This window comes from Aulostomus chinensis, chromosome 12, assembly GCF_037954235.1.
Source record: "Aulostomus chinensis isolate RoL2024-O1b breed Wild chromosome 12, RoL_Achi_v1.0, whole genome shotgun sequence".
Taxonomy (NCBI): Eukaryota; Metazoa; Chordata; class Actinopteri; order Syngnathiformes; family Aulostomidae; genus Aulostomus; species Aulostomus chinensis.
In genome coordinates, this window is record NC_141331.1 from 19,263,281 (window position 1) to 19,290,203 (window position 26,923).

The 26,923-nt window shown below is 43.0% G+C and overlaps 1 protein-coding gene across 5 annotated transcripts in view; it reads left to right on the forward strand.

The window, feature by feature from the left end:
- Positions 1-1,391: 1,391 nt before the first annotated feature.
- The window catches only part of ankrd44 (ankyrin repeat domain 44), a 32,476-nt gene continuing 6,944 nt past the window's right edge, over positions 1,392-26,923 (forward strand). For 2 of the 5 annotated variants that reach the window (XM_086220716.1, XM_086220720.1), the window contains exons 1-21: positions 1,392-1,878; positions 11,302-11,385; positions 12,606-12,684; positions 13,832-13,902; positions 15,445-15,645; positions 16,056-16,143; positions 16,891-17,033; positions 17,137-17,349; positions 18,038-18,116; positions 18,192-18,306; positions 18,393-18,475; positions 21,247-21,355; positions 21,603-21,671; positions 23,497-23,637; positions 23,959-24,024; positions 25,065-25,176; positions 25,530-25,601; positions 25,900-26,101; positions 26,249-26,336; positions 26,432-26,549; positions 26,676-26,898. In XM_086220716.1, coding sequence (XP_086076842.1) covers positions 1,852-1,878; positions 11,302-11,385; positions 12,606-12,684; positions 13,832-13,902; positions 15,445-15,645; positions 16,056-16,143; positions 16,891-17,033; positions 17,137-17,349; positions 18,038-18,116; positions 18,192-18,306; positions 18,393-18,475; positions 21,247-21,355; positions 21,603-21,671; positions 23,497-23,637; positions 23,959-24,024; positions 25,065-25,176; positions 25,530-25,601; positions 25,900-26,101; positions 26,249-26,336; positions 26,432-26,549; positions 26,676-26,898 — 2,383 coding nt within the window. In that variant the 5' untranslated portion in view covers positions 1,392-1,851. The remainder of the gene's footprint in view (positions 1,879-11,301; positions 11,386-12,605; positions 12,685-13,831; positions 13,903-15,444; positions 15,646-16,055; positions 16,144-16,890; positions 17,034-17,136; positions 17,350-18,037; positions 18,117-18,191; positions 18,307-18,392; positions 18,476-21,246; positions 21,356-21,602; positions 21,672-23,496; positions 23,638-23,958; positions 24,025-25,064; positions 25,177-25,529; positions 25,602-25,899; positions 26,102-26,248; positions 26,337-26,431; positions 26,550-26,675; positions 26,899-26,923) is intronic. The other 3 variants (XM_086220717.1, XM_086220718.1, XM_086220719.1) reach the window with 3 other exon arrangements.

Consider the following 26,923-nt stretch of genomic DNA (forward strand, 5'->3'; position numbering starts at 1 on the left):
AAATGAAGAAATTGAAATGTTTGCCTGAAAACGGTTATAAAAATGATGGCACTTACACACTGCATAACTGTACCAGGGTCACTCACTGTGGCTGACCATTCCAAAAAAATCCAGTGTAATGGATAATAAATGTAGAACAACACACTTGCAAGGAAAATGCATAAAAAGCCAGATGTATTGTGAAATGTGTGACTTGCCATTAAAAGCATAGTCTGCATTTAGATGTGGAGAAAGGGAACAAAATCAGAACATACATATAACTGCAACCTGATTTTGCTCTGTGTATAAAACACAGTGATAACTTCGTATGCCAGTGTGCTGGTGAAGGTTAATGTGATATCTCAGGAATGCTTTGAGAGAGTTCCTTCAAACATCCAATGGAAATCAAGGATGGACTGAAATAACTGTGTTGGTCAAAGGTCAAGGTGACTGTGACCTCAAATGTATGCAATATCTGTCCCTTTTTTGTTTATGCCACATCTCAGGGACCTCTTGAGAGAATTTCTTCAGATTTGCCTCAAACCTCCACAGGAATTTAAGGGATTAACTGAAAAAACTTGGGTGGTCAAAGGTCAATGGGACAGGCACATTTTATTGCAGTATTTATAGTTCTTTTTGTAGCAGTAGAATCCATCCATCCATCCATCCATCCATTTTCTTCCGCTTATTCCTGTTAAGGGTCACAGGGGGGCTGGAGCCTATCCCAGCGGCTATGGGTGAGAGGCGGGGTTCACCCTGGACAAGCTGCCAGTACATCGCAGGGCCAACATAGAGACAGACAACCATTCACACACTCACAGCCACACATACGGCCAATCAGCCTGGTCTCCAATTGCATGTCTTTGGATGGTGGGAAGAAGCCGGAGTCCGTGGAGAGAACCCACGCAGGCACAGGGAGAACATGCAAACTCAACACAGAAAGATCCTGCGCCTGAGCTGGGACTGGAACCCTGGAACCCTCTTCCTGTGAGGCCACAGTGCTAACCACTGCACCACTGTGCCGCCCTTAGCAGTAGAATGTTGGGGTAAAAGTGAATGAACCTTGGACTGATTGTACTGAAGGTAAATAATTTGAGACTAAAATGATTAGCCCACATGGATAAGATGTCTTAGAGGAGCACACCATTGATAGGAAGGGGTGCTGTAAAACAAGTCAGACACGATATGAGTCTTGAATTATTTTTTGAAGGAACCGAACAATTAAAACAGCAACGAAAGCTCTCTCTGTGCCTTCATCTCTAAATCATGAGTTTGAGTGCCTTTACTGCGTCTTGTTTTGTCAGTGGGATGATGATGATGATGATGATGATGATGATTTTGGTCACGTCTATCCAGTGGATGGCAGCAGCGAGGGGGTGATGGTGGGTGGGGGTGCTTGTTGTTGATGCTGAGGAAGTAACGCTTCTGCTGCACTTCTGCATCTGAGAGGAGGAGAGACGGCCAGCCAGTAACTTCCTGTGCGAGCACAGAGCTCTCTTCAGCTGACTTCAGCCTGGCTGCCTCTCCGGGAGGCTTGCAGCTCTGCACACCGGGGAGGAGCAAGGTTTATGGGTCGGAGAGACGCCTGCGACCTCCGTGCAGCAGCAGCAGCGACAGCGGCAGACATAAATGTGGATTATTCACACCGGTGGGTCCAGCCGTTCCTTCTTGCGGCCGCGGATAGCGTCAGAAGAGCGGCGCTGCTGGCCCCGGCGCTCGCCCCGGCCTTCACCATCATCCCAGTCTGCCGGAGAAGTCGTGCCGCTACATAGTCACCTGAAGTCCCGCGGGAAGAGCGGGTAGGGGGAGCCGGGCTTGGTCGCAGCATCGCCCTGTGGTGCTGCGGTGTCGGAGGGAGTGAATGATCCAGAGATGGCTGTTCTCAAACTGGCCGACCAGGTAGAGCTGCTAGCTGCTAGCTTAGCCTCACTCCAAATATACTCTCATTCACTCGCATCGTGTATGCAGCAGAAATGTCTTTTGTAACATTCCGTAACCTAAATTACAATTCATAACCTCTAGGCTATGGGCTCATGAAACCGTGTAAACCCAGAAATATGAATCTCCAGAATTTTAAATTAATTGTTCATTAATAGCTTAAAATTTGACGTTCCGTTAAAATTAGGACAGCGGACTTATCACTTCCGCTCTGGGTTCCTTCCGCGAGCATCCCTAGTGCACCAATAATTTTACCAATGATGAAATATGTCCTCAATTTCATCCCACTGAGGTAGAAAATGGTGAAAGTCATTCAAGTGCAAACCAGATAAATCAATGTTCCCGTTAGAATCAGCGGAGACCTTCAGTGTGTGAGCGGTTGGGGTCCGTTTAGGAAGCTCAGCTGGTGCTTTTCATTGTACCAGCTCATCCTCTTTAGCTGTTTCACCCTTGCATGTAATCTCAGTTAAGAACTAACCTCAGAGAAAGTTAAGTTCCTGACGTTACAGTGCTGAGAAGGTAGAAGCCGTAACCATTGCATATCTGCTGGCGAAGATGCCTAGTTGAAAGCTCCAGAACTGGTGCTGAGAGGTTTGAAGAGGACTTTTCAAGGCCAGGAATGAACTTTTAAGGTCAAAAAGATAATAAACTGCTGTGTAATTCTTTAAATTGTTTGTTGGGATAAAGCTTTGATAGATCTGGGAATCTTTTTTTCTGTATTTTACGCCCATTTTGAGACCATCCAGGTGAATCTGGATGAAGTGAGACAGAAAGTCTACTCTGTTTTGTAGTGGTAGAAATCCCTGATCTGACGCAGCATCGTATCAGATATCTGTCATTACTCTGGGAGGAGGGGAGGGAGGGAAGTGTGTGTGTGTGTGTGTGCGTGTGTGTGTGTTGTATTTTTTATGTAGCCTAGTACTGTGGGACTTCCTGTTATTTTCAGACAACATGCTGATGATGGCTGATAACAGGATGCCTCTGCTCAGCAGACAGCTCACAGGCTTGTACAGAGATTTTCTCCTTTTTTCCTCGCTGTCGTTATCATGTGCTTATCAAGAGTGGGTCACATGAGAGAGATATTTCTCAAACCCGATGAGCAGTTTGTGCTTTTGCTTTTTTACAAGTCAGGTAAGTGAGTGTTTGTAATGAGATCCAGAGGTCAAGGTTTAAGTCAATATATGATGCCGTTTGTCTGTTTGTCTCCTGCATTTGCATGTTTCCCATCAGTTTGTTTTGTTGTTAATCAGCAGAAACAAAGTCTCTGCTCCACAGATTATTGAGGAAGCACAGGAAATTGTTGACATGCGACTTCCCGCCCTGTGAGTTCTCATTCAAGTTTGCCTTTTGAGAGAGAATGTGTCAGTTTTCCTGTACTTTACAATCTAACTTCTAATACAGAGTTCCTCTATGGCTTCCTGTGTGAAAGCTGACAGTCTCTATGTAGCTTTAAAGCGCTCGGAGAGGGAGATGGAGGCAGCAATAAGCACAGAAGTGCATTTATCACGTCACTGGAACCAGGGCACCAGAAGTGTTTGCTTGACCCTGAGGGGAGGGAGACGAGCCAGTTGGGCCACCACCTCAGGCGTTAGAGAAAATGTGCATTTTCTCCTGTGAAGTGAGTGAACTATGGGGATGTGGCATATATGCTCTGCAGGTCATCCTGCCAGTGTTTACAGCCTGTTTATGTAATAAATACAGTAGTAATCTGATGGAGGAAGTTGGGGTTGGATAAGAGTGAGAGACAGGAAGATGGAGGAGGAAGTACATATGTTTGCTTAGATCAACAGGGTCGTGAATCTGTCCTTTAGAGACCAGCATTGTCTTGGCTAGATTATTTTCAGCAGACTGACGAGAGTTGGTCATTGGTTTCTCTGAGGCCTTGGTGACAATGGTAGGTTGATAACAAGGCTGAAGATGTACTGGCTCTTAAGCACGCGATTTTGACGTGTAGACAGCCAGTTCACGCTCAAGTATGTGAGCGTGCTTGCTCACATACTTGCCTCAGGAACGTTGTGTGTTACTGGAGGAATCTGCTCAAGGGCACACTGACTTAGAACTTATGGATTTTAATAATTGCAAAACCTTAAAGAAAGATGACAGAAGGGGAGGATTCTAAATATGGAGAACCATTTAAAATGGCGGACAACTAAATGTAAAGAACTTGATGTATTTTGTGGAAAATTGTTCTCAGTGGACTGGCGATTAATGAAATTGCTCAGCAAGTTCAGACTCTCGCTGACCGGAGACAAACTTTGCTTTCTGCACCTCTGCCACAAAACTTTTCTAGCCTTTTCCTGCATTTGCCACCATAAATGACGTAGCAGTCAACTTGTTTCCATTGAGTTTTCAACTTCAAAAATGAACCGTATTTCCCACTGGCTGTTCTCACAGGTATATTTGTCACTGTGTTGCAGCAGTGACGTGATATACAGATTGAGACAATTGCAGATTGGTTTGTTAACTTCTCTATGTAACTTCACTTTTGATGTGACTGATCTGAGCCCTGACCCTGTCACATCTCCACTGCCTTGACACTCCCCCTACCTTTCATGTGAGTACTGCATCTTGGGCATGTCTAGTGTTTATATATGAGTGTCGTAAATGTGTAGTAAAAAGCATGTGTATCTGTTGTCTAAGGCAAAAGCGAGCATTCATTAGTGCAACAACTCCTTATATTTGAAATCCTACAGGAGCTGCAGGGTTATCAGTCGAGCCCGATGACAACAAGATCAATTTTCAGCTTGCAATTTACATTTCCACCACCTACTCCCCGGGACATCATGCATCTAGTAGCTCCAGCAATGTATCTTTCTATAAGTTGCTGTCTAAACATGCAATAGTCCAGCATCTTATTAAAATTTTTGGCCGAGCAGAGCTAAAATAATTCATGTGGCATCCCCCAAGCACATAGCTTCTCTTTCTTAGATGATAATAACACAGAAAATTTCCAATAAGGCATTAGAGGCTGTCAGAGCACAGAAGATCAGAATCTGAAATGACTGACTGTTGTATTTGGACTGTGGTAAATGTGGCATTTTAATTCTTTTAAAGCTCAGTGCAGCTTTTAATACAGTTGATCATTGCATTCTGTCAAATGAAGAGGTTGTTTGACCTCCTTGATGGCATCTTCCTCTGTCAGGAGCGGGAGCTTCTCCTCCTTCTTGGAGTAACTGAAGGTTCCTTGCCAGAGGTTTACTTTGCTAAGTGAAGGCTTTGTGTTTTGCAGCACTTTGTCTTTCTTCGCTGTTACTCTGATGACACAAATGTATATTTTTGGTTGAATCGGGGAGAGTCCAACCACCAAGTCCCTTAATAACGATCTCCAGTTTCATGACAACCAGACAGATCGGGTTGTTTTTGACTCTCCAACATCATAGGGAGGACAGCTAGCTCTTGCTACTCAGTCCACCCTCTGTCTTCATGATCTGAAGACTGGTAACATTGCAGGTGTCTCCTCGAGGTTTGGGTTGGCATGAAGACTTTTAGGATGATGAAAACATTTGCAGTTACCATTTGATGTAGAGAGTTGATCCAAAACAAAATGCGTCACAAAATCTGAATGTTGATTTAGCCTTCACAGTGCCAACTAACAAAAATCATAAGGCAAGGAGAGGATATTCTCCTCTTGGACAAAGGATGTCCAAGCCTTTCTCTTCACAGGTTTTTGCTTGCCGACCTGGTTGGCTTAAAAAAATATGTTGCATATAAACTTTATTACCAAACCCCCCAAAATCAGCAAGGTCTCACTGATCCTGCTAGCTTTAGCGGGTTTTGTATCAGAGAAGCCAGTGAGCAAATATGATGAGAGAGTAATGAAAAGAAAGAGTACAGACACCAGGGTATTACTTGGAATGTTAACGTAGTATTGGTAAAAAAAAACAAACAAAAAAGAAATAGATGAGTAAACACATTTTATTGTAAATTTGCAGCATAGACCACAACCGAGAGATGAACTGTTAGCTTCGCTACATCAAGCTACTAGCAACAATTTACCAGCACAGTCACTTGGCTTTCTGTCAGAATAATGATAATAAAAAAAGGTTTGCTGCTTTTATTTTGAAGGCAGGATCTTGATGGAGAGGAATCAATTACTCACCCTGATCTCTAATAGCTGAATAAATAAACATTTGGCATGGGGGAGTGAATGGAATGATGACCAGACCAGGGTGCATTTCTCTTTCCATTGAATTATTTTGATGGTAACAAAGATAAACCACATTTACATTATTAGTATCATGAGAGGAGCTCGCACATCCACTCTGGTGATTGGGTGCAGGACACCTGGGAAGAGCATCAAACTTTCTAGCTCAGATTTTTATGCCGTGAGAAAACGCTGATAATATGGCAGGGTGTTATGGAGTGTTGACTAAATTGAGTTATTGTCAGACCATTGCCATCCATGTAAACACATCCATTGATGATAATTCAGATATGTTAGAGGTAAGACAAGATTTTTTCTTTTCTGATGCCATTGATAGAGTTTTTTTGTTAGGTTGTAAAATGGTAATAGCAGCCACAGTAATCCAGAATTTCCTAGATTGTAGTGTTGGTATGAGTTTGAGGTTCTTCCCGTTCATACCTCCAAGGACAACACACACTTTCTATCTCACTTATTCCCTAAATCTCCTTCCCTCTCATGTGCTAGCTCCAGATCCCCCACATCCCTGTGGTGATCACAGACAGCACCGTGACTGGGGATGCATGCCAGCTCAGTGTGTGTTTGAATGTGTAGGCTCACAGTTTGTGTGTGTGTGTGTGTTTGTGTGTGTGTGTGTGTGTGTGTGTGTGTGTGTGTGTGTGAGGAGCACTTACAAAGAAAGGCAAAGCTAAAGAGGCCATATGCTGCCAAGTGTTGGCTGCTTCCTTTAAGGCACAGCCCACCCTTTTTTTTTCTGGTTGGCATCTGGCTCACTAGCCTCTACCGAAAATGTGTTGTGCCTCTTCGTCTCTCTCTTATCGCTCTGCTCAAGTAAACACTGATTAAACCTAAATCACGATTGATGGCTAAGACCAGCTTTGAATTTGAAGGAAATTGTTCTGGCTGGCTGATCACCCAGAGGAAGATGGTTGCTTTCTTAGACAATTTCAGTTTCTTCCTCTGTTTCCCCTTAATTTTCCTAGCCGCATAATTTCTGTTTGGTTTGGTTTGCCTTGTTGGGGGATGTGAAAATATTGCCAGGTACAACAATCAATAGAGGAATGTAGGATGTGTTTGAATCAATGACCCATGTTCTTACTGTTTATCAGGTTGAGTTTGAACTACAGGGACAAGGTCAAATTGTGGCGGACAGATTCTCTAAACGTCCAAAAACTGACTCTGTCAACCACTGGGCCATGAAATAAATTTGAAACTGGACTTAAGCAGAACATTAGTCTCAAAATAGAATGGAAATTCTTTGTTTAAGCAATGTAAAGTGAATACAAAAAATTAAAATAAAATATTAGTAAATTGAAAAGTTTCTAAAATGAAAAAAACGACATGTTGTGTACCCCACAACCAAGCGCTAACACCTTCCGAGCAGAAGTGCCATCATGTTGTATTAGTATTTCCTCGCCAAAACCACATATGAACATTTTGACCAAGAGATGCTGTTCCATGTATTAATGTTAGCCTTGGAGGATTTGGACAGAGCTACACGAGCTGTTGGTCCTCCTGCCTTCAGTCTTAATGGTAAGCTAAGCTAATCACTTCCTCCATTGCTAATAAACTGGAATGGTGGTAAAACATAGATGCATTTTTGAGGCCTAATCAATAATTAAAATGAGAAAAATGTTGTTTTGCACAGAAAAACGCTTGTGTGTTACCGCAAGTTTTCTTTAAGTTCTTGTCAGAAAGCTACTAGCTAAGCTAAGCTGAATATTAAACTGTATCCAGTTTGGAAAACTCAAATGTTGCCCATTTATTTAAAAAAAAATCATTTTTAGACACTACCAGGGTATAAATTTACCCTTCAGAACCTTCACAGACAAAAAGTGGCAGTGATGTAAGGACACACTCTCTCTCTCTCTCTCTCTCTCTCTCTCTCTCTCTCTCTCTCTCTCTCTCTCTCTCTCTGCGTGTGTGTGGTTAGGCTGATGCAAAGTGGAAAATCCTCCGTGCACAAACATGGTCCTGCTCATTGTAGCCATGCTGCACTTAATACTGAGTTATTTACCTTTTACACAACAACTGCTGCGACATGGCAGCGCTGCACGATCCGTGCACGATCCGTCAGTTGCATCTGTGACTCAATGGGACCCTCGGATGTATCATGAGTTTAATATGAGCAGTGAAACTCGAGAGTGAGAGCAAGCAAAACACAGACACTCGGATCTCTTTATTTTGTCATTTTATATTTTGAGTGTTGCAACGTGTGTTGGCTGGGGAAAAAAAGGTTCCCGTCCTGCGCAGCTTGAATTTGTGTTTCAATTTGATTACATGCTGCTGGATTTGATTGTATTTAAGGGTACAAACAGTGAGACTGAGTAAACACGCACACTGAGATGCTGCGAACTAAGAAGAAGTTATTTTAGACTGACGATTTTAGAAGCAGTCTTATCAGTTCCTTCAACACTGTAACTGAAGAAGAGTTCCTGACTTAGAAACCTCCTCTGCTGCTGTATTTGGAGTTTGTGCAGCTTGGATTTATTATATTCAGTAAAAAGAAGGTTTTTCAAAGAGTTTTTTTTATTAATTTAGATCTACAAAAGGAATTTTCTTAAATTACCACTTTGCTGTATGAAATATGAAAATATGAAATGATGCAAGTGCCCTACATTCTCGGGAACGTTTGCAATGAAATTATTCAAAGAAGAATATACAGTAACTGATATTTTCAGTTGTGATTGTGAAATTTTAGGCAACAAGGCAGGCTGGGATGAAACGTTTATCTCCTGACTGCAATTATTTGGTGCTGTTTTGTTCTATATTATGATTTTTGATACGAGGCTACAAATTGAATCAAAGTCTGAATCAGTTCAGAGGACTTTTTCTCCAAATTATCATTAGTGTTTAGGACAGTTTAACCCCTAGGATGGGAGGTTATTTATTCATTATTTTATTAATTAATTGTTATTATGTTATGTTTTATATGTGTATATACATACATACATTTATATATACATATATGTGTGTGTGTGTGTGTGTGTGTGTGTGTGTGTGTGTGTGTGTGTGTGTGTGTGTGTGTATATATATATATATATATATATATATATACACACACACACACACACACACACACACACACACACACACACACACACACACACAATATATCTCAAATTGCATTCTAAGGAAGACAAAGGTCTGATTAGGAAGTGTTTTTTGTTCAAAGCAGAAGTGAAATGCTCCTCTTGTTCATGAAAAGGAGATACTGGCAACAGGAAGTGAGACAGGAAGTGAAGTGAGTGACGCTTGCTTCAGTTTGATTTTGTTCATCTGTAAAGCTTTTCAGCAGAGGCTCTAACTCTGATTGCTACTGTTTCTATCTTAAAAGGACCAGTCTGCAGGACTGTGTAGCATCAGGTGCTGTTTCAGATTGAATCCAACTCATCGGGGCCCTGTGTGGCATGTGACATGGAGGTAGTGAGAGTCGCTGCAGTCACTGCAGTCAGTTGGAGCGTCTACAATGAACACACAACGTGTGCATTTTCTTTCCTCATCTTGTGACTATGCAGCTGTCTAGGTTTTTAAAATGACAGAATCTCCATAGCTCTGTTTGTGCTCCGGGGCAGGCAGAACAAACAGAACCAGTGCAGCTCTTTAAAAACCTGCCCGTGCCACTGTCATAAAGCATGTAAATGAGCCAAAGGGAGACTCTAGAAAAATGGAGGGTTCATTTTGGAGGACCTGCTCCTTCCATAGATACAAAGTAGAGCTTTCAAAACTTTGATTATTCTCTTTAAAAAAGCAGATGGTTTTGAACGTGTTTGAGTATCAATTGTGATGCATTGCACTTCCATCACAGAGGCTTGTCCATTGTTATTTACAGTAACTGTCTACATAGTGCGAGGGTTAGGACTTGGACTTCTTTTATAGGTGTACAGAACGTATTTTATAAATACACAAACTACAAGAAAAAATGCCATATGCGTCATGAAACTTCATTTAAACCAGACGCTTGTGTATGTGTATATTTTCCTCAAAAACATCAGTCACAGTCCTTCAGGATCATGCCAACATTCATTGACGGGGCGATTCCCTTTTTAATCTCTGTAAACCTGAATCTCTGTCACTGTTTTGCTGATATTTGAAGCATCTTTGATGTTGACTGACGTGAGCTTGAAGCTTACGCCAACTTCCACCCGTCTGCTAACTGATCCTTGTCTGGACCCCTGGCAGCTGCCCGTCTCAGAGGATTGTGCTCAACATGTGTACATACGGAGGTCTAACCAGCAGGTTGCTGCTGCACGCCGGCAGCCCTCATGGTGACCAAAGAATGTTGCCCTGCAAGCATTGTTTGACTCAAACATCTGCGAGTGCAGAACTGATCCCCACCGATAACTGCATGTGTGGGACCGGTATTTACCACGTATCTGTCATGCAGGAAGGAAAATAAAGGCTTCTGAGAGACAACCTCTACACCTTGACCTTCACTGAACCATTTTTCTGCATAGATATTTTATTTTACGATCAATGTCTACAACACTTTGTATGAAACGAGATGACGTGTACGTCGTGTACAGTGTTGACAATCACAGAGTAACTAACAACACTTAGTTCTTTGTGTTAAGTACATTGTTCAGTCACAATAGTACTGCGGTTCTGTTTAAATTGTTTATTGCAAAACTAACCACCTATGATACATCAGGGTATGTGTAGCTTAAGCAGAAAATACAAACAGGAAGTAAATATTTTATACTGCGTTTTGGTAAGTTTTAAAAAGGCATTTGGTATAAACAGATACAGATTTTTTTTTCAGGGTGATACCAATTATTAGTAAGTCAAGGAGACTGATACATTACTGAGCATAAACAAACAACAACCCAATATCTAAGCTAAAGACGCACGTACAATTAACAACATGGTGAGACAAGATGGCAACAGGTGAACTCTGCAGTAAAAATACCAGTATGTAGTGCCAGTGTATTGCAATAGGAAGTATTCTGACATGTTTTAGTATCAATTATTTGTGCTCTCTGTAGTCCTGTATGAGCAGAGTGTGGCTGTTAGTAAAGAAGTTATTTGTATTCATCATATGGAGGGTGGTGGCATTTAAGTAGCTCTCTGCTTTAGTGTACACAGCAGCTGTAGGTCACAGAGCTGCTTCTGCATGCTCAGCACTTGTGTTCTGTACTGGTGGTTCTTCTCTTGTGTAGAATCCACAAAATATTCTGCATAACAACGTCTCTGGCCGCAAGTTTTCAAAGTGTGTTTCTGTCGTCTCTCCCCCCTCCCCCCAGCCTCCTCTCATCCAGGCGATCTTCAACAGAGACCCTGAGGAGATCCGTATGCTCATATACAAGTCTGAAGACATCAACGCTCTGGTGAGGGCACACAGGCACACACGCACACACACGCACACACACTGGTCTGTGGTACATGGCTGGTGAAGGGGAAACCTTCCAAACCCATTCTGCTTCATAAATTTCTTTTGAGTGAGCCAGTTTTTAGGCTCTGAAATTTAATAGTAAAAACAATTCATGGTTCTTAGAAAGATTTTTCACTTCCAGGAAGAAGTTTGCATTGGGTTCATTTTTCATTTTGTTTACCATTTCAAAATTGTTAATCTTTTAATGGATTCCAGATTGTACAAATCATATTTGGAAAAACTATGTGTGGAAGCACGTTGCACTCACTGTAGCTTCAATGAAGTGCCTCTACACTAACACTAGTCATTTTTGATTGATTTTTGATTGGATGCTAATTTAGTACAAAGATCTTTTACCAACAACTTGTTTTGTGTAAAACCTGGCCTTGTGGCCCCCATCTTCTCCTCTTACTTCCTGTATTTTCGAGCCACCATGTGCAGCAGTGAGGTCAAAGTTTTAACGTGTGTTCAGTGACATCAGCTCATGTAGCTCTAGAGAACATGCATCCGTGTTGAGGCAGCGGGGTATTCAGAGGATGGCTGCCTGTTCGAGGATTCCCACGTCACCATCATTGTCCATTTCAGATGTGTTTTTGTTGGATGTGTGAGGTCGATGATCATCAGGATGCTGTGTGTGTTTGTGTGCGTGTTTGTGTGTGTGTGAGCTCACTGAGGAGAACAATAGATGTGTTGATACTGATGGTGCTGTCACCGGGCTCAGCTCATCATTGCTGCACTGATATCACAGCCTCCTTGTCCTCTGTTCTGAGCTTGTAGACATGCTCATGATTCTACTCCTCATCCTGCGGCAGACGTAGGAATCATAAATAGTTTCATTTCATTGACACTGTCACAATAAAAGTCATGTCATGTTTTCAAACATTTTTAATGTGAATAGCAGTAGGAACTGTTTGGTCGCATTCGAACTAAATTAAGAGGGGATTTTCCTGTGAATTCTTCAGTTAATATTCATGAAGTGTCTCTTTACTCTGAAATCTTAAAATGCTAAAACAGTGTAGAGGAATTATAGCACTTAAAAGGTTTCCATCACTAAGTGTTGCAAACTGTTCTTTGCGAATATCAAATATATCTGTCTACCTTTTAGACGTGCACCCAGATCGCTCCTCTTATTAGATATGCCTAAACTTAAACTGAACTTAATTTACCCCCCCTCAGGATGCAGAGAAGCGCACGTCGCTCCACGCAGCAGCCTTCCTTGGCGATGCCGAGATCACTGAGCTCCTCATCCTCTCTGGTAAAATAGTTTCCTTTCCATCTTGTGTTGATGTATGTTTGTTTATTTACTTATTTATTGAAGCTTTTGAGTGTCTTTTTAACTTTTTTTTTTTGGAAAAAGCCTGAAAACATTTATATATTTTATTGTTAATTTTATCATAATGTAGAGTATATAGAATGCTTGCAAGTCCTGGAAATATCCCACGTGTAACTGACTGTTACTTGGCACTATTTCATATATTTCTTATTGTCAGTAAATCCCTTGAAAAGATAGCTTTGTTCAGTAAGGTTCTAAGTATTTAGTTCATTTTTTTTGTAATTTTATATTCATCAGGAAGGTCATGCATGTCCATCCAGGATTAGAAAATGGATAATTATACATTTTAGGACATAATTGATACAAAATTAGTTTTTATAACTGACAGCAATTTGCTTATTTGACTGTCTTTTTTGCGGCTCGGTCCGAGGTTTTAGACAGAGTGCAGCAAATTGGGGGTCAGTTTGGGCCTGGCAATATTCCTGGAAATCCAAGCTGTCAGTGTGCCGGCTCGGTGAGAGGTGGGCGGAGGTGTCGATGATGATGGAAACTCGTAAACATGATGCTCGCCAGTTCTCCTGCATCAAACACCTCCAAGAATGTCAGCCAATTGCTGTTTTGAAACTTACAGAATGTCACAGGGCTAAATATTCTTCCGACACATGTTGTACACTGTTTACGCGCAACTTTGTGCTGCACGTCACGTCACATGTTTACGCCCACGCAAGTGGTGGCTTTTTTGAAAAGAGTTAAGTTAAAACTGTGCATTCATGTGTATGTGTGTGTGCGTGCGTGCGTGTGTGCATGCGTGTGTGCGTGTGTGGATGAAGCTAACTCAAAGCTAACTAAGCTAACTCTGGTTCTGGTCTTCTTTCTGGATTGATTACAACTGTAAAATATTAGACATTTCATTTTGACAAAAAAGTTAAAAAAAAACCCATCTCAAATCTTGGATTGTGTTCTTTACTTGACTGTAAACGGGTGTATAATTAATTGACTTCAAAGTAGTCGGACCAGTTTTCCAGTGATGAAAATGGACATTCTCCATTTCTTTCACTCAATTTGGCGTTTCCAGTGACCCTCCGGTGTGGGAGGTACCATATTAATCTCTCCTCTTTCTTCTCTGCAGGAGCTCGGGTCAACGCCAAAGATAACATGTGGCTCACTCCTCTCCATCGCGCCGTGGCATCGGGGAGTGAGGTGAGCACACTCTCTTAACGACTGGGGTATTAGACAAAGGATTTAAATGCATGAGTCTGAGACATTCTGGATAAAGAAGAAAAAGCAGCAAAACCAGGAAGATGTAGGCAAAGGTGAGGTCCAGGGGAAAGCCAAACAGGAGGAAGAAGGCTGGAATGCTTTGGTATAAAAACACAAGAACAGGACAAAGAATAGGCAAAGCCGGTGAGGGCGGGGCAGGTAATGACACCGGCTGGATCACTGGTGTTTGACCTTGATTGATCATGAGGTCACGGAAAGATGTGATGGACAATTCAACAGGCTTGCTAAGAGCATCCAACTGCACTGGCACGCACACTTGATGGTGTCATGTGCTCTTCTTTGCCTTGTGCTGGTGTTCTTTTCATGATGATTTTGGACAATCTGGTGACAAATCTTTAACAAGGCAGGGACAGAGATAAAGCAGGAATATAGGCCTCCTGGGTCATTTCACTCGGGAAGTTAAAATAAATGATAACTGAGAAGGCAAGGGGGACATGAACCTCACGCACACACACACACACACACACACACACACACACACACACACACACACACACACACACACACAAATATCAACACACACCCACTGAGCCCAACTCTTTTTTCAAAACCCCCAGCAGGAGCGATCATCACTGGTTCACTCACTGTGTCGCAGGTGCTGACGACTTTAGCCCGCCCTCAGGTCTTCACCAGACACATCTGCATCGTCATTGGTTGCCTTCTCACATACTGTTCTCAGACAGGGCAGGACAACTTGAGCTGCACGTGGAGAATCTGGGTCAAAGCAATTAAACAGCCGCATCACTCATCAGCCTCCAAACAGGGAAATTAACATGGCTGAAATGCATGTAGCTCGATGCCAGTTTTAATTGACGCGTGGAGTGTTTCCAATGTGTCTGCAGTTTGACTCTTCAAAGAACTGTTAACATAAATGCAAGATCGGGTGTTTTGTAAAATGATGAAACTTATTTAAAATCGGACGTGTACAAGGGACAAAAACGTCTCTTTGCATCTGGCTCGGCCGTCTTGGACGTCCTCTCTTGTGCAATGCTATGTGGGTCCATCTGGTCTAGTCAAGTAGCGTGCATGCACAGGTGTGTGACGACCAGCTTCCCAGCCATATTAAAAAATGATCTGGGTTTAATTGCTTTGTTGCTAGGGATGTACACATATCTCTACGTGCACTAAATACAAATACTGGTCCTCTTTGTGATATATCAGTATGATTTTGTCTCTTCCTTGTTCTTCATCAGTGTTTTTCAGGACAAGATATGAATACCAGTTAAACGTATTTTTATATGTCAGTAAAATTTGGCAGCTGGCATTTATGTTAATAAATTTAATAAGTTATATGCCAAAAATCTATCCGTAATTGACACTTACTTGCTGTTAGAATTGGTTGTAAATTCAACTTAGCTTTTAACAGTCGTGATGGGGTTCTCTAACCCGCTGATTTATTGAGTTGTGTTCAGTGAGCTCTGTATCTCCACACATATTCACAAACTTTCTGGTTTTCCTCAGGATGCGGTGCGGGTTTTGATTCGCCACTCGGCTGATGTGAATGCACGGGACAAGAATTGGCAGACGCCGCTGCACGTCGCTGCTGCCAATAATGCTCTGCGATGTGCTGAGGTCATCATCCCACTGCTGAGTAGTGTCAATGTGTCGGACCGCGGTGGGCGTTCTGCCCTGCACCATGCTGCCCTCAATGGCCACACTGAGGTACTGCAGAAACTTACTGCTTTGTCCTGTTCTCTGTTCAGTCTTCAAGATTACTGCGGTAGCTCAGCAGTAGCCTAGCTGTGATAATGTAACCATCCTTTGTGCCGTTTTCATGAAAGCTCTGGTAAAGGAAGCAGGTGTGTGAGTGCAGCTCTATCTTGGGGTTGTCAAGTGGGCTGCGCGGTTTGATTCACAACTCACAAATACTGAGTCTAAAATTAACATGCGAGGCGAAGGATCGCTGCAGCTGAATGGACGCTTTCTCGGTTTCTGTGTACAGCAACCCACAAGTCAGGAGATGAGATACATTTACAGTGTGGTTATTTTAAGACCATGACACACAAACACTTATAGTCACACGTATTGTGGCCTCTATCTCTCATAGTGTCCATTATTTCTGTCTGTGTCAGATGGTCAACCTTCTCCTGGCTAAAGGGGCCAACATCAACGCTTTTGATAAGAAGGATGGCCGGGCGCTGCACTGGGCCGCATTCATGGGTAAGAGACAGGTTGTTCTGAACGTATTGCTCGCCACGTCTGTAATTTCTGGAGGAAGAGCTGGACTGATGATGAGTCACCTAGTACCAATTCAACAGCTGTGTTCGAAAAACAACAAATACCGACAATATGCCAGCTGATGATTACACAATACACCCGTTTATTGACAACAACAGAATATGACATGTACTATGTACTTTAAAAATGAGCACTAATGTGTTTGCGCTCACACAAGCTTTGGGGTAGAACCATGGGTGAGATGATATGATCTGATCTGAACATTTTCCTGGGGGCCAATCAGCAGTAGATTCAGTAACACTTGTGGTTATAAGTTTAATTGTACCAAAAGTGTACTGACTGATTGGGCCCGGAGCATCCAAGCTAGAGGTGTGCAAGTGCCTGCGAATTTTAGTTAATGGATTGTGTTTCAGGAGCTGTGCCGATTTTTAGAGCCGGGGAGCTGTAAACTGAGTTAACTTAAATCATTTTAAAGGTTGTTGCCAGCAGCCAATATTCTGCTTGCAAAGCTGTGAACAAAAAACAAATTTTCATGTAGCATGTTGAAAATTCACAGACCAAAAGACAGGATGATAAATAATTGTCATTTACAATGTTTTGTAAATGTGTGTACACTAATGCGTGTGTAGTACCAATTCAATCTCTCAATTTAAGATTCTTCCTCAGTAACTAATGGTGGAATCCTCTTATTGTCTGTTTGATTTGGCTCCTCTGGTGCGCCCCTTACAGGTCATTTGGATGTTGTGTGTCTGCTGGTGAGTCAGGGAGCGGAGATAAGCTGTAAGGACAAGCGAGGGTACACTCCCCTTCACACAGCGGCCTCCAGCGGACAAATAGCAGTGGTCAAACACTTGCTCAACCTGGCTGTGGAGGTTAGCATTTAACCCCCAACCCTCACTGTGTTCTTGTTCACCAACCCAACAGACGTGAACACAGTTGGTCATAATGGTCCGTATTTGTTCTGTGTGGTGACAGATTGATGAGTCCAATGCATTTGGAAACACGGCGCTCCACGTGGCCTGTTTTAATGGTCGGGACGCCGTTGTTAGTGAGCTGATCGACTATGGTGCCAATGTCATCCAGCCCAACAATAAAGGCTTCACCCCGCTGCACTTTGCTGCTGCCTCCACCCAAGGAGCGCTGTGTTTGGAGTTTCTGGTCAACAACGGTGCTGATGTCAACGTACAGGTACACTAAAGTACAAATCGTCTGATTGTCGAGAGAGCATGGATGGACGGAAGGATGTTAGGATCTTCCTCTTCTTTCTTTTCTGACTTGTACACTTGAGAATGTGGGCTGAGGTGTCTTGTAGAGCTTTAAGGTTTCTAATTTTTCCAATTCAGTCTAAATTACCATAGGGCTGGGGTGTTTAGAAATCCACCTAACTTCAAAGAAGGTGCTCTGTCATGGTTAAGACAAAATTTACTTGCAAAAAATAGAAAAAGGCATGATTTGCATGGCTACATTGTGCTTAAATGCTTAAAACGTAGGCAGCACTTGTTCATGTTAAAATGGAAATGGGGAGCGACCTACACCTCGCGACGCATTAGCTGTCTACATATTGGAGGGTTAAATTTGTGAAATTTAATGTAAGAGCCTTTGTCAGAATACAGGCTTTGCTATTTACAATTGGCATGTAATTTCTCCCATTTGCTGCTTGACGTATTATGTGTGTGTGAATGGATTTTCAGTTTGCACTTCGAGCACTGTTGTGATTAAAGGTTTGGATGAACTAAAGGAGGAGCTTCAGATTTTAAGATGTGCTCCAACTTTCTTTGAGCATAACTGAGTTCATAAACCTACATCCTCCACAAGTGTGCTTGTACAGTTTGTATCCTTTTTCCCTCAAAACCTGGAATCCGTGGTTGGATTTCAGAGTCGTGACGGGAAGAGTCCTCTTCACATTACAGCGGTTCATGGACGATTCACTCGCTCCCAGACTCTCATCCAGAATGGTGAGCCTCCGTTGTGCCTGCCTCTTTTCTTACACTTACCCTGGTTCCTCTTGATAAGTTGTTGTTTCATTTCAGGCGGGGAGATCGACAGTGTGGACAAGGACGGCAACACTCCTCTCCACATCGCTGCTCGCTATGGCCATGAACTCCTCATCAACACGCTCATCACCAGCGGAGCAGACTGCACAAGGTTTGGTTTTACCTGCTGAGAAATTAACATTAGACAATGAGAATGTATAATTAAAAACATACTGCACCTGTCTGTCACCTCCATAGGCGAGGAGTCCATGGCATGTTCCCTCTCCACCTGGCGGCCTTAAACGCTCACTCTGACTGCTGCCGGAAGCTGTTGTCCTCAGGTATATTAGCTATCCTCTCCTGAACCAGCCCCAAATACAGCACTGTATTAGGGAGCTGAGACCATCAGAGATATGCTGATTGCTTGTTAGCTTGGCATAAAGAACGGTGGTTGATGGTAAGTGTTAGAAACTCAGTCAAAGTCATCAAAGACCTTTTTTTCACAAATTTCCTGCATTAATGTAACAAGGTTTGTCCATGAATAATTCCACATTACAACATGTTTAATTTTAGAATCAGATACATTGCTGGAACTACTTTCCTGACTGGCTGCAGGAATTTGGCAGCACCTCTAAAGCCTCACTGTAGCTTTGGCCAACAAAGCAAAACATTTGTTGACTAGAAGAGCAGCTGCTGCAACTAATCATGGCCGACTTTTTTAGAGAGGATGAGGAGGATTACTTCTGAACAAACTAATATCCTGACCTTTATTTATTTGAGAGAGTTTGCTAACGTTTCCCATCCACTACCATTTATTACGCTAAGCTAATTAGCGGTCAGCTGATCTCTGTGGGTCTCAGCTCCTTAATGCATCAGTGATGAGAGAGGGATTTCTATCTTCTCTTTGTCTGGTTCTGGAGACAATGAATGAAAAATAAGCAAATACCGAAAAAAGTTGACGTGATTCTTTAATAAAAGAACCATTTTGATTCAGTGTATCAAAAGGTAATTGAAACCTACAAATAAGGTCATAAATATCTGCTGTAACTATCACGCCATGAATGCCCCGTCGCAACTCATGCAAGAGGAAAGGATGCAAGGATGAGTATTAAATCAGCTCAGATCTTCAGCCAGTTAGAGAACATAAAAAACTGTATCAGGACCGGATTCTTTGGAGTGCTGATTCAGAATCTGTTTTGTCTGAACATCGTCTGGTAGTGCAATTTTTCTAGGAAGTTTAGAGTGTTTTTCTTGCTCCCAGTGGTGAATTCTTTCTCAAGCACACTTATTCAGTCTGGGCCAAATTCAAGTCACAATGTTCCAGAAGCAGACAAGGCCTCTCTGAGTCTAATGACTCTGATAGGAGCGCTTTCCCCTCTGGACAATTGTGTATTCTCTTGAATTCACCTCGTAAAGAATATACACTGGAAGTAAGTTTCTTGGTTGCTTTTATTCAGTAAAACTATTTAATTGTATGCACTCATTCCATTTAGACAGAGAGAGGATTTTCCAGTCCAGAATGAAAGTGTAGAAATTAAAGACTAAGGTAAAGACTAACTTCTCACTCTGGATGACAGTTTTCCAAGGCCCAAGCTGAGCAGGGTGAAACTATTTGTTGAACAACAAAGAAGTTGTTTGGATGTGCTTGAGCTAGTAGCAGCTGCAGCGTTGTAGCGGGTCAGGACTGCTTTTTGAGAAATCACTGGCTAAATCAGGAGTGTTTTAGTCTGTATCTGAAGGACTCTGAAAATGAAGCGAATTTGAACAGGAGTGTAAAGAGCCACATAGAAAGACAATATCAGTGTTTTTCTCTTTCGTTTTCTACTTTGCTCTGTGGATACGTTCATCTGTCTGGAAGACCCACAAAAACCGCATCCAACCTCTGTAGAAACAACAGCTACATTTGACCTAAACAAATTCAGCTCGTGTGTGGTGTTTGCTTTTTTGTCCGTTAAAACACATGGGTCCAGGATAGAAAAAAAAAAAGTCATCATAGAGTGTGTCCATCCATTCTTTAGGGATGTTCTCCAACTGAGGAATTTGTTGTGACCACCCAGACGTGCACCAGCTGCACACGCACTGGAGAGTGCATTCATTAGTGAGTGAATGTACACAGTCTATTCTGAATGTGATCTAAACCCACAAGTATGTCAGTCACCAGAGAAGCTGCTGGGATTCCTGCCAGCAGGCTGCTCTTAAGACTTTTTATCCGCACACCTTTCAAATTATTGACAGAATCACTGCAGGAGTGGGGCAGCAACTATAGTCGATCGCAAAAGATTCATTTGGGCTTTGGGCAACTGTGCATGAAAATATGATATTGATATTTGGGATGAAAGCCTTTCAGATACTCTACCAGACTACATTGCTGGGTTGTGTAGACTTCACACCTAGAGGTAGGATCTGAGAACTGGGTGCCGATAACTGAAGTTATTCATCTGACTTCATTCAAGGATTCCGTACCATACCTTGCACTGGATCATGGCCTTGCTGCACCCTTTTTTTTATCACCGACATGTCGCAGCTGTGGTCCCTTTTACAGAGACTTTTCTGTGATTAGCCCAGAGGATTATTTAATTCTATATCCCTGCTGGTGTAAAAGGAGAGGAGAGACTCCAAGCACCAGGATCATCTGTCTCAAGACCAACCTTCTTCTTCAGCTACAGAACACCACCACATATTTGAATAATCCCAATATCACTAAGCTCTAGAATTATACTCTGAAAGTCAAATTGTATGAAGTGGCACACCTGCAGTTCTTGCAGGGGAAGTTCCTTGAATGCTTCCTGAAAAACAGGGTGACGTCTTAATGACTACGTTGTCGTCGACATGATGGATGTTTAGCCTGACCTGCTTGCTGCACCCTCTCTCACCTCCCAGTGCTGAGCTCTCCTACTGTTTAATGTCTCGAGACCTGATGGCATGTGCGCAGGTCTAGGTCATGTAACATGTTTGTGTCTTCCTGTTTATGCATGGCCAGCATCCTCCTCTGTTTCCTCTCACCTGTTGCACTAACACCTGTCTTTCTCTCCCCCTCCCTCTCTCTCTCTGTGGTGGCTGCTGCTGTGTGTTGTCTGGCCTTCATCGTGTCTCCCTGCGCTGCCCTCGTCAGGTCGGAGGTTTAGCATAATGTGTAACGACTCGGTCCTATCTGCAGGCTTCCAGATAGACACTCCCGACACTCTTGGGAGGACCTGCCTGCACGCTGCTGCTGCTGGAGGGTGAGCTCCAACATCTCGCTAAAAAAACAGCTGTTCAGTCCAATTTTTTGTTTATAAATTCAAGTTGTCTGCTCTTAAAGTTTATTTTTGAGAGTTCATCCACTATAATGGCAAAAAGAAAAAAATCACAAAAGATAGAGTGAGCATCATTTGTTGGTTTTATTTATTTTACCAGGTTACAAATGATATTTGATCACTTGGCTTGAACCCAGCATGAGAATATTTCTTTTCTGCTTATTGTGAGCAGTAATGTAGAGTGTGTCAAGTTGCTTCTGAGCAGCGGTGGAGATCACAACAGGAGGGACAACTGTGGGAGGTAAGACAAGTGTTTATAATAGTCTTACAGAAAATGAATCTGAAAAATACTCTAGCAGTTTTTAGAATCCAACAGTCAATGAAACCTTCTACCAAGCAACAAGTACTACCAATGGGCCTCATGCAAGAACATCTGTGTGTTCCAGCAACATTTTATCAAAATCATAGTATGGCCTGGTGCAGCATCCAAATCATAGGAGGTGCAACAATTCTCAAAGGCCAATTGTGTGTTAAAATACCATTCCAGATGAAGTGTTGTGGTGGTGCTGCAGAGATATCCCAGCATGCAAATGGTTTTCTACAGGCATAAGGAAAAATCTTCAGATTCATTTGAGTACTACTGTCAGTTCAATATCTTTCCAGTTGAGTTTTGGAATGATGCCACAAGAATGATGATGTCCGCTAACACTGTGATTCAAGTTTCACTTCACTTCACACATTCAGACCTAACACTTGTCATGTTTACTGCGGAATGAAATCATGTTGCGTCTAGATCTTCAAATGCAGTGTTCAAAGTAGAAAATATATCAGGCGCCAGTGGAGCTGCTGCCATGCAGGGCGCCGCCATGTTGCCAGGAACTCAGTTGTTAAGCGATGCAGAAGGAGCTATAGAGCAACATTGTGGTACTTGTATTGGGTTGGGTGCCATGATTTTAGTCTGGATTCCTGTGTGAATCGGTGTCCTCTTTAACTTCTGTGAGTCAAGCCTTCATTGACACGCTGGCGTGTCGGACTGAAGTTGATTTTTGTTGCATTTTTACAGCGTGCAACATTGTTAAACAGGTATGACGAGATATGAACAATAATCCGCAGAAGACTCTTAGTCACTGCAATTTTCTAAAATAACCTAAAAGAAAAGAATAGATTCTGATTAGCGCACAACACCCTCTTCTTTGTTCTGCAGCTTGCTGTGAAAGACACTGATGTGCTTTGAAGTTTGGCCATTTAATGACTATGTTATTGGCAGAAGGGTTACCGGGGTAACAGTTTCTGTTTTTACTCACCAAAGTACCTTGGTAGAGTACAGATATATGTTAAATCATTCAGTGCCAAGTATGAGTAAGTGGGTAAAGTATAGAGTCAATGTGGTGTCATCTAAATACAGGAATGCAAAGCTGGCCATGGAGGAATTTTCATGGGGATGTCCTTGAACAGAGGCATGACTTTGATCGGAGTGCTGTGTGGTGAAACAGTACACTGGTATCTCCGAATCTTGACCATCAACAGTCATTTTAATTTGGCACCTGATCCCTCATCATCTAAATCTCTAAAAATGATTGATGATGTCATGTGCACCTTCTGTACTTAAAAAGTGCACCTGCTGAGTTTCTCTACGTGACACGGGAGTACTGTTCATCTGTTTCCTGTCAGCAGAACACTGATCCACTCCTAATTTTTTTTATCAGCCAATAGGGATACATAAATCCTCACCTATTTTAATTTGATTTAATTTAAACATATAACTATGAATAAAGGCGATGGGGGTACTCCCTGTCAATATTTGATCACTTGCTGTACATTTGCTGGACATTTTTGTCAATACAGAGAAATTAAAATTCTAAAAAAGTACAGATGGGGAGTGCTGATACCATTATTGGTTCAAATATTATCGGTGTAGTCTAAACAGTACATCTTATGTGTTGGATTGACTGCTATTGATCTAAAGCTGATATGTGGCTTCAGCAGTTTTTAGCAAGCAAAGCTGCAGTGTTCATTTTCTCTTAATGTCTCCATCCCTTCACTGCATGTTGTTCACGTCCATTTTTGGTGTTGTTTTTGTATAAATGTAGGATCAGTTTGACTGACTCTCCCCATCCCTCCCATAGGACCCCCCTGCACTATGCAGCTGCCAGCCGCCACTATCAGTGTCTGGAGACTCTGGTAGCATGTGGCACCGCCATCAACGCCACTGATCAGTGGGGGCGATCTGCCCTGCATTACGCTGCTGCCTCAGATCTGGACAGAAGGTGAGGGACACACATGTAGGTGGGGGGGAGACAGAAATGAAAGGATGTGGAGGACTCTTCCTCTGTACACTGTTTCCCTGCTGTTGTACTGGAAAGCTGGGAAGCTGTTACTGGTCCTACATTTAGAAACCTGGCGGTACACACCTCTCTGTTTCCAAGGTAACAGGAGATGAAAAGGATGCAGCACATAGCCCAGCATACATTAGTTATCCACTTAGTCAGCATTAGTAGCTAAAACTATATGAAAGAGGCTGCTGATTGAGTGTGTACAGTGTGTGTATGGTGATCCTGTTTTATCCCCCCCACACCACTCACACACAGGCGTCGTGTTGCTCTGGAGCCTGAGAGTGAAGGAGTTCAGGCAGAGAGAGAGAAGGAGGCAGCATTGTGAGACCACCACACACACACACACACACAAGCACAGAATATCACAAGATTAGCTCATTGTTTTTACTGAAATAAATGGTAAATGGACTCAATTTTATATAGCGCTTTTCTACCTTAGCGGTACTCAAAGCGCTTTACAGTGTCATGTCATTCACCCATTCACACACTGATGGTGGAGCTACCATGCAAGGCGCCAACCTACTCATCAGGAGCAATTATGGGTTCAGTGTCTTGCTCAAGGACACTTTGACATGGTCACCGGGGTCGGGGATCGAACCAGCGACCCTTTGGTTGCTAGACGGCCACTCCACCCCTGAGCCATGCCGCCCACAATAATACGCTTCATTATTTTAAAGACATGAACCTCATCAGATTTTATTAAGTTTCAGAATAACAAAGCTAATGCATCAATTCAGAAAAGGTAAAAAAACATACAAACAAAAGTCATGCAATTTTGAAGTGCGCTATAAGTTATTACATTAAATCTCACTGGCGGGTTGTGAGTTCTTGACTCTAATTTTGCCATACAATCAATACTGCACAAATTAAAATATGTAATGACACTTTATGATATGCGAAAAGCCTGCACAAAATATTTCAGAGAAGTTGCAGGTATGTGTGTGGGATGTCAAAAAGAAATTTTTGCCCTCGATCACACAACTTAAATGCTCCGGTAGATGGTGAGAGACCAAGAGACGAGACTGCATAGTCAAAAATAAAGTTGTGGTGATCAGAAAATCGATAAACATGCTAATAATATGTCACAAAATGATGCACAAGGGGAATTCAGAATAGTTCTGCAGCGATAACAAACCAACTTACCGATGTAGCATGTGTGTGCAGGTAGAGAGGAGGGTGCTAAGACACAGACACACACACACACACACACACACACACACACACACAGGCACACGCACGAACACAAACACACATGTATACAGTCAGATCTACAGTGTTATTTACCCTGAAATCATATTAAGCCCCACCCCCACAGGTCTTGGTCATGGCTGTGTAATTTCATTCGCTGTCTTGTCTTCCAGATGTTTAGAGTTCCTGCTTCAGAGCGGAGCGACGGCCTCGCTGAAAGACAAACAGGGTTACAGTCCTGTCCATTATGCTGCAGCCTACGGACACAGGCACTGCCTGGAGCTGGTCAGCACACACGGACACACACACACACACACACACACACACACACACAGACACAGACACACACACACACACACACACACACACACACATACTCACACACGCACGCACTGAGGTATTTGAGATCCTCAGGCCACATGGAGGAAATTGTTATATTGTTGGGTAGTGACTGCAGGCATTTTCTCCATCTGCTGCCTGATCATATTTCCACTGCCCATCACGCAACGACATTCCAGCTCTCTGGTGTCTTGACCTCAAATTTGTCCCAAAAATTTCTAAACAAAACTACAAAAAGAGTCAGGTCAAATCCAGGAAAAGTAGTGCTTCATGTTGGTTTGTGTTATTGTGTCTTGCAGCTGCTGGACCGAGACGACAGTCACCAAGATGACCCTGAATCTCCGAAAGCCAGGAGCCCCCTGCACCTTGCTGTGAGACACAAACGTACACACTCACATGCAGATATAGCCAAAAATATACAATAAAAACACATTCGATAATAAAATAGCACATTTCTAAAAATATAAGATGAAAACAAGAAATCCTCCAGGGTGTGATGGTAACACAACAACAAGGAAACAAGATAAAAAGTTGTTCAGTTTTGAGATGAATCCAAATGTGGGACCTCAACTTTATTAACCTGAGCTTTTCTTTAACTGCTGGTATTTTATGTTTGTATGCTGATGCAGTGGAGTGTGTGATGGCTGATGAGTGCATGTGTTCCTGCAGGCGTACCATGGCCACGCTCAGGCCCTGGAGGTGCTGCTGCAGGGTGAGAGGGAAGTGGACCAGGGAGATGAGGCAGGCAGGACCCCGCTGGCCCTGGCTGCCCTGCGGGGCCACACTGAGTGTGTTCACACCCTCCTCAGCCAAGGGGCATCACCGCGTACCACTGACACTCAATATGGGCGAACCCCAGTACACCTGGCAGGTGGGTTCAGGTTTAGGTTCAGTTTTGTTCTTGCTTTTCTGTTTGCAGGTGACATCATTCATAGTCACTCAATCTCACTTCTGTGCTAGTTGTCTTACTTCCTGCTACATCTCATTGAACTGAGGCATCTGATTTCTGTCCCTCCAGTGATGAACGGTCACACTACTTGTGTGCACCTCCTGCTAGATGAATCCGACAGTGCAGACCTAGTAGACGCCGCTGACTCTCAGGGACAGTGAGTGACTTCTTGGTTCTGTCTTGCTCTTGTCAATGTTTTTTTTCTGATGCTTGTCCTTCCTGATCTGTCTGTTTCTCCTGAATGATGTGCAGGACTCCTCTGATGCTTGCTGTGGCAGGAGGTCACGTTGATGCCGTGTCATTGCTGCTGCAGAGGGAGGTCACTGTCAATGTTGCCGATAACCATGGCCTGACTGCGCTGCACCTTGGGGTGAGCCTCAGTTTTTTTAGTTTGTTTGAGATGAAAGCCTTTTAGTCCGCCTTCACTGACAGTAGATAGTTTACTTATTCAGTTTCTATATTTGAAGGTGTAGCGGATGTGTTGTCTCTCTTCCAGCTGCTGTGCGGTCAAGAGGAGTGTATTCAGTGTCTGTTAGAGCAGGAAGCTTCAGTCCTGCTCGGTGACTCGCGGGGTCGCACCGCCATCCACCTGGCTGCAGCTCGAGGCCACGCCTCCTGGCTGAGTGAGCTGCTGAGCATCGCCTGCTCCGAGCCCCCATCCCTGCCCCCCCTCAGAGACCACAGCGGGTACACACCGCTGCACTGGGCCTGCTACTACGGTCAGTTTCAGGGTTGTTACTATGA